Source organism: Erpetoichthys calabaricus, chromosome 11 (assembly GCF_900747795.2).
Source record: "Erpetoichthys calabaricus chromosome 11, fErpCal1.3, whole genome shotgun sequence".
In the NCBI taxonomy this organism is placed as follows: Eukaryota; Metazoa; Chordata; class Cladistia; order Polypteriformes; family Polypteridae; genus Erpetoichthys; species Erpetoichthys calabaricus.
In genome coordinates this window covers 139,276,372-139,289,694 of record NC_041404.2, presented here as the reverse complement: position 1 = coordinate 139,289,694, position 13,323 = coordinate 139,276,372, and the positions used below count along the sequence as shown (strand labels likewise).

Below are 13,323 nucleotides of genomic sequence, written 5' to 3'. Positions count from 1 at the left end.
GTAGAGAGTTGCTGTAGTCCAGCATTAACAAGACCAAAGCCTGGACAATAAGATGTGCTGCATACTCCGTGAGATATGATCTCGCAAATGTTGTGCAGAGTGAATCTGCAAAACTGACGGACAGTTGCAACACAATCAGCGAAGGACAGCTTGTCATCCATCACTACCACAAGACTGTGTACCAAACCGGCGGGTGTTAGCGATAGTGATCCAAGCAGAATGGAGGTGCAGTGCTTAGCAGATTGACGAACAGAGATAACAAGGTGGTCCGTCTTTGACATGTTTATCTGAAGATGCTGCTCCTTCATCCAGATTGCAATATCGCTGAGACATGCAGAGATTCTATAGCTGGAGGTTCTCTGGAGGGAACTACAGGTAAAGCTGCATATCATCATAATAGCACAGATGCGGGAAACCATGGGACTGAAGATGGGACCTAGTGAGGAGGTGTAAAAAAAAAAAAAAAAGAGGAAAGGGAGAATAGGACCGAAGACCAATCCTTGTGTTATCCCAATGCTTATAGGCTCCTCACCAGGAAACATGGTAGGTTCTGCTGGAGACTTAGGATTCAAATCAACTGAGTGCAGTCTCAGTGATGTAAAGCTCAGGGAGGATGGTAAGGAGGACCTGATGATTGACCATGACCACTACTAATTTCTTTAAATATTTGACACCATATTTTATTTGTGTTGCTGTTCAAGGACTTTACAATGCTGCATGCACTTAGTGGCCCTTAGCGGCTTAAGACAAGTATAATTTCAAGAGGAACCAGAGCCTATCCAAGCAGCATCAGGCAGGGCATCACAGGGCATCAGTCCATTAAAGGATCGTTTTATCTATGATCTCCAACAGATGCATCACATTTAAACCAAAAAAAAAAACACACTAAAATGAAAAATGATACTGACAAAATATAAGAATGAACGTTTTAAATGTGACAGCACTTTAATGGTAAGGAAACAGATAAGCATCACCAGGTATCAGCTTGTCAGAATTGCAGATTTTAATTAAGCTTGAGGGTTGCCCCCTTGTTGTTTTTGAAAATCTGAAATGAAACAAGAAGTTCCATTTGTTATGAAGAGGCAGCTCCACCATTTTGGTGGCAAGAGCTGAAATACAGCAAGCTGAAGATTTGCAGCATGTCCATGACGGCGTCAAACAATCGGGTCCATGACAGTGTTAAACAATCAGTGGAGGCAAGTTTAGGAGTTCCGACTCTCTCTCTCTCTCTCTCTCTCATCAATCAATCATGACAAACAAAAGCCACAGGTAAACCTGTTGTTCTCTTGAATAACTTTGCTTAACTCTGAACTAGTCCAGTCGATTGCATGCACCATACTGAGGATGGCTCTGATGTGCTGTTTTCCCAAATAATCCTTTCAACCAGTTTTAAGGTAATTTTTTGGTTCAATTTGCAACATGACAGAAATTTTCAATTAGGTTCTACCCTGTGTCTCCATAATAGATCTAATTTACTTGAGGGTTTCAGTCAAAATGCAGAGAGTCTACTGGACTTGTTTTTGCCTCTGCAGACTTTAGGTGGTCAGATCAGTGGCCTCAGTTTCATACATGAATCAGATTTTGTGACAGACAGTTAAGTCCAAAGAAACGATTTGACCATTTACAGCACCTGCTCTGCTCAAGATTGTAAAGCCCTACACAAGGTGGTGAAGGTGAGACAGAATATTACTGGCACTAAGAAAAACAAACAGGGTTAATAAAGGAATACTTCACCCCAAAAGTATGTTTTGTATATGCTACTAAACCCATGTAGTTTGTAGTGATGGCTGAAAAAACATTTTAATCTCATATTTTCATGCAGTTAGCTTCTGATACAATATGGATCTATGGTCACAAACACTGGACAACAACAAACAGTATCAAAAGCATCCTTGAATAAAATCTCATGTTAATTGTGTCCACCAAATCCACATGTCAAGTCATCCAATTGTATGCTCACAAAGGTCCTAAACACATGCATTTTAACAGTACTTTGTAAATATATTCAAGAGTAAAAATACACTTCTTGAAAATTCTCATGAATGAAAATTAAACACTCTCGAACACAAACGAGCATTGGTATTGTAGACCTGCCTCCTGTAGATACACTTATATTCATATCGACAACAGGAGTACCTCAGGATTACTTAGCGGAGAAATGACCTTCAGATTGTTAGTTTCTCTCAGATACAGTATGCAGAAGTAAGACACAGACTCTCTTCCTAACAAGGTTTTCACTCGCTTTTCTTTAACTTTTAAACTTTAGTTGTACATGTCTCTCGGTGCATACTTTTTGTTGATATTATGTGACTTAGGGTTAGGTTGTTACTGGGCTGGACTCCTGACCAATGAATGAGACAGGAAGGTTTATAATTCAAATGTTCATTCCCACCTGAGTTGCATTTCTGTTTTCATGAGCATTTTCTAGTTTATTTAACAATATTACAGTAAAAATAAATGTGTTTCTGACTGACATTGTGAGTAAATGACTGGACAACCTGATGTGGATTATGCAATCTGACTCACGTTAACATTTTTTTCCATTGACTTTTTGCTGACTTTTTTCTTACATCAGAAACCTTGTAATATCTTCATTCGAAATGGAAAAAATAAGATTAAAAAAATTCTCGCTCATCACTACAAACTACATGGGGTAAGAGACAAATAAAAAATGTACTTTTGGGTTGAATATCCATTTAAACAAAAGTTCCGGTTGACACAGTTCTTGCAGAAGATACATTTCAAGGCACTTATAATAAATCAAAGTCTAACTGACTCAAGCTAGTTCCGACATGTGCTGGCTTAAATCTTCTGAAGTAGCATCAGAAAGGCTGATCTTTAGCCCAGAGCCTTCACATGGCTGATATGTCTATTTGTTTGAATGCAGCTTTGACATGGCGACATGTAGGCTTCCCCAGCGTTTAGACAAAGTTTACATCATTCAAGTAACTCATACTGTATTTCAAACTATACATCCCTGACGTATGTAAAACTGTTCATTCTAACCTAACATTCACTGACTAATGCACTTTTCTATAGTAATTGTCTAAAATTACTGCTGGTCTCATTTGTGCTAGCAATGGGGGTTGAATACCAGATCATTTGCTGGTTGTTCATATAAAAAATTTGGCATGAGGCTTCATGCAACTTTCTAAAGTACATGCTCCAAGAACACTCAGTAACACATCAACTTTCTACATTTCACTTATTACTAGCAAAACCAACACTGGCAGAGGGGTAACACCAGGTGGACAAATCGCTTACTGGTGATTTGCAAGACTTATTCCATTGCTTAAAAATTGATGAAAACATCAAAATATGTTTCAAAACAAATACAACAGAAGTTTTTATTCACAACCACTTTCACAAAAAGTACTTTCGTGGAAAAAGTTTCAATGCCTCAAAATGTCAAAACAGTTTCCTTTGGTAGGCAAAATTATTGCATAATTGAAAGGTTTGAAAACAAAACCCACAGGATTTTAGTAATTAACATCTGTAATAAGAGTGACAATTTTTATTTTAACTACTTCATCCAAAACACACACAGACATCATCTTGAAAATCATTTAATTGTGCTCAACAACGCCCATCACATTGATATTTCAACCTTATTACAATTCTTTCCTTCTGCACAATGTATGACAAAAGTAGGAAACTTCAGTTTTTGAGCTGACTAATACAAACTAACTAGCAGTTTTTTAAATCTATTTGGTCCTTCAACATTAACAAGTTATCCATTTCCCAATAATAAGAATAACTCCATGATGTTACCACCATCAGACTTTGCTCTGGGATTAGTGTTTCATGCAGCATGGAAGGTGTTAGGTTTAGGCCAAACTATCCATCCATCCATTGTCCAACCCGCTGAATCCGAACACAGGGTCACGGGGGTCTGCTGGAGCCAATCCCAGCCAACACAGGGCACAAGGCAGGAAACAATCCCGGGCAGGGTGCCAACCCACCGCAGGACACACACAAACACACCCACACACCAAGCACACACTAGGGCCAATTTAGGATCGCCAATCCAGCTAACCTGAAAGTCTTTGGACTGTCGGAGGAAACTGGAGCGCCCGGAGGAAACCCACGCAGACACGGGGAGAACATGCAAACTCCACGAAGGGAGGACCCAGGAAGCGAACCCGGGTCCCCAGGTCTCCCAACTGCGAGGCAGCAGCGCTACCCACTGCGCAAGTGTTTTGAATTTTAGGTAGAGAAAAGCCAAGCAAAATGACACCTTTTATTGGCTAACTAAAAAGATTACAATATGCAAGCTTTCGAGGCAACTCAGGCCCCTTCTTCAGGAAAGAAAGCTTGCATATTGTAATCTTTTTAGTTAGCCAATAAAAGATGTCATTTTGCTTGGCTTTTCTCTACATTCATAATGGCTAACACGGTACAACACCCTAGTACTAGAATTTTAGGTAAAAACTCAGTTTTGCTCTTATACAAGCTTAAGAACTTTTCTGAAAATGAAGCTTATTTACTCTCATACATTCAGAAAACTGTTTAAAGTACACAAAAGGCAATCATTTTTGAGTAAACAATTTTATTTTTGCCACAATCCCATACAATTCATCAAAGCCTGTGCTTCTCAGTGGTTTTACTCCCAATCCCGTGTTATTTTTAGATGACAGTTTTTGATGGAAATCTTTTTGCAGGCAGCATTTCCTTATTATCACACCAACAGTGCTAGTGCTCATAGGAGCATTGAAAACGTTGATCTAGTCTCATGTCCTTTTTTTCTTATCTATACATTTGTTTCTCTTCTCTGTTACAGGCATTGTGGCAACGGTTAAGGAACTGGAGTCTAAACCACAAGACTGCTCTTTCAGTTTCTGAATCCGAGTCTGATATGATTGTATTTTAATATTACTGAGTGGTAGTATCACAAAGACATGCCTTCTTCACAGGTCTGAAACCAATGAGTTGACCTCATCACCAACTTAAAGGACAGGCTTCTGGCCTGCATAGGCCAAAAACAAGGCAAAAGCTTTGTATATTAAAACACGAATAATGTCCACTAAAAGAGGAAAAGAAAACAAAAACAAATTAAAATCTCTGGTGCTAGGACCAACAAAACAAAATTTCTTCATATTTAAAAATGTACTAAATGGTTTCAAAAAAGGATTGAACAACACTTAAAGCAAAACAAAAAACACAACAAAACAGGCAAACCTGAAAGCAAACAGATACAATAATCACAGCCCAGAAATGGTTTCTTTAAATGAGAGCAGAGGTCAAAGCCTGGAAATCCTATTGTCATAGGTGATGTCTTTTTAAAAACTGATTAACTGCTGATCAAAAACCCATCTGTCAGGACTGGTGGATGCCACTTTAAAGAAACCCAAAAGTTTGAATAACCCTAGAAGACACCATATAAGCCTGCCACACCTATAAAAACACTGCATAATTAATTTTTCTCAGGTTTTTAGTCAACTCTTCTATGTATGTGTTGCTACTTTGCATCTTCCTTTTTTACTGTTAATCAGATACATAAATACAGTAAGACTGAAGTACCTACTACAAAAAGCAATAACAAAATTTGAACGTGATCAGTTATATTTTGAGTACACAAGTGTACTTTGTGCATATACGGTGTGTACTTGTGCTGCTAGGCATTGTATCCTTAAGTGATTCATAAATGTTTAAAAACAATACAATTTATTCTGACTCTTCACTTAAGTAAGGCTCTGAGTACTTCCAGATGTACAAAAATACAAAACTAACAGAAAAGTCGTTAACATTCTCCTCCACAAGTTCTGGGACTCTTCTGCCGCTGCGGTCCTCTGGCATTATGTTCCCAAATTCCTCTCCCTGATCCTTTCCGCTCCCATTTTCCTTTTGTCTCAAGTCTTCCTCCTCCTTCTGAAACTTCAGTTTCTTGATCTCCCTTACTTTTACTGGAGTGAGACTTCTTACAATGTCTGCTACCATCATAGCATAAGCATGCATGGTATAAAAAAAAGCGATCCACAAAAAACAGTTTAACAGAACATCTGGCCTTCTGACAACAGGACTGATGAAAACAAAAATTGATCCCAGGCTTGGAAGTGCTTAGCCAGTGCAGAATTTATCTCCCAAATAACAAAAACATTTGTGTTAAGTCAATCCCTGAACCTAATGATAGATAAAGGTAGGCAAGGGGCCCAAATAAAACCATGATAAAATACTTCTATATGTGACTTTTTCTTTTAACATATACCAAAGTTTCAAACATATCAAACTTGCTGTTATTTTCAGTGGCTTCCTGTCAATGCAGGGCCCTGCTTCAGTCCAGGCTTTAATGGATTACTTCACATTTCTGCCACACCACCTAACTGGAAGTGAAACCCAAAAGAGAAAACTATGCAACATGAAGAAACGTGTAGCTTGGCAGCATCGTTTTTGGGACAAGCATGTACTACAAAATACATGTTAATGAACTGAAGCAGAAAAACAAAGAAAAAAATGAAGAAAGTAAAATGAAGGTAACTTCTATTTTCTTGAAATTAAAACGTATCACACAGTACTTTTAACAATGCTGTTAATAACACTACAAAAATACTCAACAGCCCAGGAGAATAAAATGCAATCGAATAATGTTCTGCACTACCAGAGAATCAAAAACCCCCCACCAACACATCTTAAACTTTTGATGCAGATGGTAACAGCACCACCTCTTACAATCAGAGGTGAGCAAACTGCAGACTGGATCAACAATCACAACAACAACATAAAATTGCTCACCAATTACTGATAGCATTGCTCTTACTAGCTTTTAATAAAAAAAAAGTTTCATAAGTAAACCATTTCTTACAACAAGCATTTTTTAAATTTGACATTAAATGTTTTCATTAACACATATGCTAGTTTTCCCAGATTCATAGACACTTCGACATTTTACATGGGAGGAGGTGACAAGGTGATTGGCTCATGCAGCAGTTTGGTTAGGGCGGCATTTTAATGCAACAGCATCTTTTTCTTAACCATTAATAAATAATTATACTATAACAATAAATGAGTCAAGTATGGACTTTAATTATTAAACACATATGCAATGACTTACTTATATACTAATTTAAAAACTGTAGGAACTATTTTAACAGTTGTAAATTTCTCACAATGCAGTTCTCGCTGTGCCACAAGCACCAGAGACACAAACCTGTTCATGACATTGATGTTCATTTTTCCAATATAGCATTGTGTACATATTGTGAAATTTCGTTAATCTCTAGAATGTTAAAATGCCAGTCATATTTGAAATGCCTGTTAAATGTCTCTTAACTTTGCAACACGCATATTTAGTTTAAAAAGCCAGGCGCCTTTTAGCTTGCAGGACAGAATTTGAAACTTCTAAGGTTCGTGTACATACAGTGTGTGTGCGTTTATTTTTTATATATAAAAAAATGTAATCATTTGTATTGAAAAGAATTTATATCGATAGCTTTGGTATCACAGGGCCTCTTGGTATACAATATTTTTGGTTTTGCTATTGGGACGAGAATATCAGACAGCAATTTAACATCAAATCCCAGACATTCCCAAGTAGTAGGTGTTATACATGGCTAGACTTGATAGACTGGTTACTATTTGGGGTCAGCGTGTTTAGTGCAGGTCAGTTTTTGGCACTGCATGCTGTGTATTGTATGACTATACGAAGACTGACTGAATTCTCTACTTCATTGTTTCTCAGCTGCTGCTATGTCATTAAGAAAATTTAACCAGCAAACTACCACACTGCACCTTACAGTACATAGATAGTTTATTCTGTTACATTTGTGCACCCAGTTTGGATTTTGTTTAAAACTGTAATGCTTTGGATATGTACTTTTTAGCCTATATATTGTATCGCCCTAGTTCTACACTTTTAATTTTATGTTTATTAATTTAATTCTTAATTCTTTTTAAATTAAATAAAATTTAAAATTATCTTTTTGTTAATTTACTGTACATTCCTATGGGCCTATTTGGGGCACATTGCAATGCATGTTGTACTTGCATAACTGTGCATGTGACAAATAAAGATCTTTGAATCTTGATGTGTGAATTCATCCATTTTTCTGAACCAAGGTATCCTCCTCCTGGACCTCTCTTTTGCTGCTTTGCTTTTCCTTCTTCTCCCCTCAAGATGATTCTTACGACTGCACCCATCACAGCTAAGTTTCTATTAAGATGCCACTGGAGATTTGTCATCCTTGCTACTATGTTAATTTAGAGGTCATCATTCTATAATCTTATTGTCTTTGAGCTCCATGTGCTGGATCATCTACTTGTCATTCAGTCAGTAAAGTAGATGTGCCCAGTGATTTTCAGTCATATAAACTGACATGGTCTGTTGATGAGATCAGCAACTACATTCAGCAAATATGACATACTCAATAATTAGTCGCATAATGTGACGCGGGATTTAGGAGACGGTGCTGCTTTAATGTGGATAGAGCAGGGGTCTCCAACACGTCACTCACAAGCTACCAGTAGCTCGTAACCCCTTTCCAAGTAGCTTACCAAAGGGTTAATGAATCCTACATAAAATTTGAAAACTTGATTAGTCAGATTAGGGGTGGGCGATCTTTCCAAAAAATCATATCAAGATCCACAATGTGAATTGCAATCTATCTTTTCAATGTGGCATACACTTAAGAGAATATCCGGACTCAAACTCATCAAGAACTAAGTAACACTTTATTTTAAATATCAAACAAAGTTGAATTCAATTGTTCTCACGTTCGCTAGCTAAATGGAGTTACGGAACACACCCTGAAGCTGGCGCGCAAGTGAGGAAGGTCCCTCCCTTCAGACCGTTGCGTTGAACTCTGATACATAGCGAAATGAGAGAAGTCGCAAAATCAACCGGAATGTTCAAGCAAATTATAGAAATAAACCTGATCTAAATCCATCATAGTTCTCTTGTGAACTGCGGACAGACATTGGATTTTGTATATTATATATTAGTAAACCTTCAAAATAATGCACAGTTAAAGTCTCAACAGCATTCTCAGCATTTCTGGAGCTTAGTAGAGCCAGATAACTATAAGAATCTTCACCAAGCAGCTCTGAAAATGTCTGCTTTGTTTGGGTCTCTATACCTCTGTGAGTCTGACATGAATGTCATGAAATCAAAGTTCAGAACAAGACAGACAGACGAACATTTAAATGACTCCAGAAGAGTCAACCTGAGTGGCTCCACTCCACCACACACCTCAGTGCCAGTCATCTGACTGACTAAAAAACACATCACACATGCAACTGGACCTGTGAATAAAGTGACACAGTGACATGTGACAAAATGACAAATGAAGAAGTCAAATCTGTGGATTTGGAATTGCATTGTATTGTTTTAACAGCATTCAGGTTTTAATTCAATAGTGCGAGATACAATAGAAAATGCATACAGACATACAAAATGCATTTGCAGGTGAACTCAATATTTTTTGTGATATTTTAATGCAAAATGTGAGCTGTGGAAACCAACATTTTGTAAATGTTCCGGCAAAACAAGCTTATTCAGTTTGTTTGGATTGAAATAGACTAGGAGAATAAACATTAGAAAACATGAGGAGCTCTTGGCCATTTTCATTTTGTAAAAGTAGCTCTCAGGGAGGAAAAAGGTTGGAGACCCCTGGGACAGATGCATCCTTCACATTTTTAACAACTCTGATTTTCAATGCCGAGATGTGCTGGGCCAGAAACCTCACTTCAAGAGAGGCGCACCAAGTCAATATAACTCATTAAAAAGGCAGGCTCAGTTATGGGATGTACTCTCTTCCTGCCACAGGCAGTCAACTCTGGGACCTTCTATACCAAGGTACACGTGTGCCTTTCCAAAACGATGTCCAATCAGTTCAGTTTTGCTACAGGTGGACACCAATCAGGTTCTAAGCACATCTCAAAGGTAATTATAGCAAAGGAATGCAACTGAGCACAATCTGGAGAGCCACAGTAAAGGCTCTGAATACTTTTATTACAGGCTTAGTGGTTAAGGCTTTGGACTTTAAACCCTGAGATTATGTGTTCAAGGCCCACTACTGTCATGTCACTGTATGATCCTGAACAAGTAGGCTGCACCTGCCTGTATTCCAAACGGAAAAACAAAAGAAATGTAACCACTTGTATCTCAGATGTTGCATCTCACCTTAAATAAAGGCATCAGCCAAAGCAGTAAATGTAAAAAGGAGAATGAAGACAAAACCGATGGCCAGGGCCATCTTAACAGCATTATAGGCCCCGGGGCAAAGCAGTGCACTGGGGCCCCTTACCTACGCAACCACTCAGCAGGTCACAACATACATAGATTAGCATAGGGCCACCGGGCAACTGCCCAGCGTGCCCATGCGTTAAGATGGCCCTGGCCACCATGGACAATACCACACATCCTCTCTTGTCAGGCATGTCAAACACGCGGCCCGCAACAGAAATCTATGCGGCCCGCATGACAGATCCTAGTTAGCACTGAACTTGTACAAAATGATTACTATCGTTTGTGATTGAATCATTCTGCATCTTCGGTGTTACTTATTGACTTTTCTTACTTCTGCCTTCTGACAAAAGCGCATTTTTCTATGGCATTATGGTACCGGAAACGTCATCTGCTAGTATAGCCACGAGCCTTGACCAAAGTTAATGAGCCACAGCATCACAACTGAAGTGCTAGGCTGCAGCAGCGGGCAGCAGGGGTGGCCTTAGGCATGTGTAAACTGTGCACTTGCACAGTGCCGCCAAATCCCAGGGGCCGCCACTCCAACATATATTGAATATAAAACAGAAAGAGAAAATAACGACACAGCTGATGGCAATGTGGCTGAAAAACATTCTGTTTCTTGTTAATTAGTACACTGTATTTACAAATGTCGCTAGAGTCGAAGCAGTAAGCTATATGTAGTTATTATAATGTTCTGCCATAATGAGAATATCATGGGTCGCCACTTAGTTTTCAAGTTACGGACACGCGTATATAGAAGCGTGTCATGAGCACGAGGCGGCTATGCAGTGTCCGCAACGGATGTGGCCATCCACTGTGCATAAGATACCATATTGACATTGCCAGGCGAAGGGGGCACCGATTCTTTCTCTGCCCAGGGCCGCCACGAGCCTGGAGCAGCCCCTGCTAAGGCTACACTACTGACTGGGCTGCTGAGACTGGCCACTGGGCAGAACTGACCATCACGAGTAGTAATAGCCTGCATATTTTCATGTTTTTTTGCTCTAGTTTCATGTAATTTTGTGCTAGTATTGTAACGAGCAGTTAGTGCAGACTACAGCTGAAGATCTGAAGTGGACGCGAGAAGTTGGCGAGTTGTTTATTAACATATTTTTGTGATTTTGAGTTTGTAAAATTATTGTAGGTCAGGTGGCTTTTTGCATATCGGCTTATTTTACAATATAAACTTTGAAGTAAACTGAGTAAAGCAAAATTTGATTTTTGGAGAATTTGTTTTCCAACTTACTGAGCAATGAATTCAATGAGCATTTTCGTGATTTCAGTTCACACAAACAGGGCATCGCGCTGTTCTCTTACAACGTTGAGAATGCGCCTGAGAATATCCAAATGGAATTGATTGAAGTGCAGTCAGATTCTATTCTGAAGGCAAAATACAACAAAGTTGGTGTGCCAGGCTTGTATGCTTACCTGCCACCCTCGTATGTGCAGATCTGTAAGTTGGCATCGAGAGTACTGTCAATGTTCAGAAGCACTAACCTTTGTGAGCAATTGTTTTCGTTAATGAAAGCTACCAAAACCCCACATCGCTCAAGACTTACCGTCGAGCACCTTTCATCCCTCATAAAAGTTGCAGCTGCACAAGATTTCAAGCCTGATATTGACGAACTGGTTACTAACAAGAGATGCCAAGTGTCGGGACAAAAGAAATAAATCTCACACTGTAAGGTTCCTATATAAGCAATGAATATAATATAATGAATATAATAAGGACTTAGCTAAGAGGCTAAGACTCTAATTCTACACTGTTGTATGGAGACTGCATGGAAATAAACTGCTTTTCTTTAAACTTTAAGTGTTACATTTTTTAAAGTTTTCAGTATTGGAAAGAAAGCTATACAGTAGTAACTTTGTATAATAGTATTTGTTACAGGACGGCCCGCTGACGCACGTATGGCAGTCGAAGCGGCCCACCGATGGTAGTGAGTTTGACTTGCCTGCTCTCTGTGACACACTTGCATCAAGGACTTTCAGTCAATTCATTTTCCTGCAGAACTGGGTCAAGAAACGCGAGCTGGGGCTCCTTCACACCTATGCTTTTATAGTGCCTCACTGGACTGGGCCTGTTATTTTAACCTTTATCCAAGTCAGAAGTTCTTGCTTTTTAGTTTTCTTTGTTGGTTGTAATTCTGGGGAGAGCTCGAGAGAAGGTTTGTGATTTTGCCATAAGATTTATGCATATAATTATTATTCTTCTGTAAAAAGTCAACCCTCCCCCTAGGGGCAGGTCAAGTGCCGACTGTTAATCTCATTAATAATTTCATTACACGACGTACGGTACATGCCCATGATAATAAATGTGAACTTGAATGTCGTTCAGGACACTGCACGTCTGGATTGTCCGCGTCAGCACGGGTTACAAGTGGACGGACGGACGGACGGACGGACCGATGGACTTGAGCCGATGTGAGGGTCTTTCCCAGGCAACGGAAACCATTGCCAGGTTTGGGTGGGCACAAAGTTTAGCACACATTACAATGGTGAAGCGCCGCCCAAGCGCCCGACAGCAGCAAAGTAAAACAGAAAGCGAAAAAAAAAAAAGAATTTCAATGCACATGAAGACACCGGTCGGTCGGTCGGTCCGAGTCATCACTTACCGCTCATTCTGTTCCGACAGTCACACGCCGCCTTATTCAGAGGTTAAAAAAAAACAAACTGCAGAGCTCCTCGGCCGGTGGGGTCAGCGCCACCCTCGCGCCGTCTGCTGCATGCTGAAACCGGAGCGCCACGTCTGGAAGTAGCTGGGATGTCTGCGCCGCGGAGTCGTCGGGGCGGCACGCATGACAAGAAGCGTCGGCTCCTCACACCGCACTGCCTTGTCCAGGGAGCCAGGAAAGTCCCTGGCGCGGCCCACTATTCTAACGCATCCAAACGGGGAGAAACAAAAAGTGAAAATGACAGTGGCAGGAGACGGACTCGGGGCGGGAGATGACCTCGCTTCCGGAGGATATATATTTTCTTTATTGTTCTTGTTTTTTTTTCTTTTTTTGGGTTTTACTGACCATTGGCTTAAGAACTACATAATGTGCAATAAAAAGAGCCAACGGCAACACGCACAGTGGCGGCAGAGGCGACTAGTGCGTGTCACGTGATCGGGGCGGGAAGCAAGCGCTGTCAGCTGACGG

The 13,323-nt window shown here is 39.8% G+C and overlaps 1 protein-coding gene across 1 annotated transcript in view; it reads right to left on the bottom strand.

The window, feature by feature from the left end:
• Positions 1-13,257, bottom strand: part of snx29 (sorting nexin 29) — a 477,274-nt gene extending 464,017 nt beyond the window's left edge. Inside the window, exon 1 of the mRNA XM_028814109.2 lies at positions 12,796-13,257. Within this exon, the coding sequence (XP_028669942.1) occupies positions 12,796-12,802 (7 nt within the window). The 5' untranslated portion in view covers positions 12,803-13,257. The remainder of the gene's footprint in view (positions 1-12,795) is intronic.
• Positions 13,258-13,323: the final 66 nt, after the last annotated feature.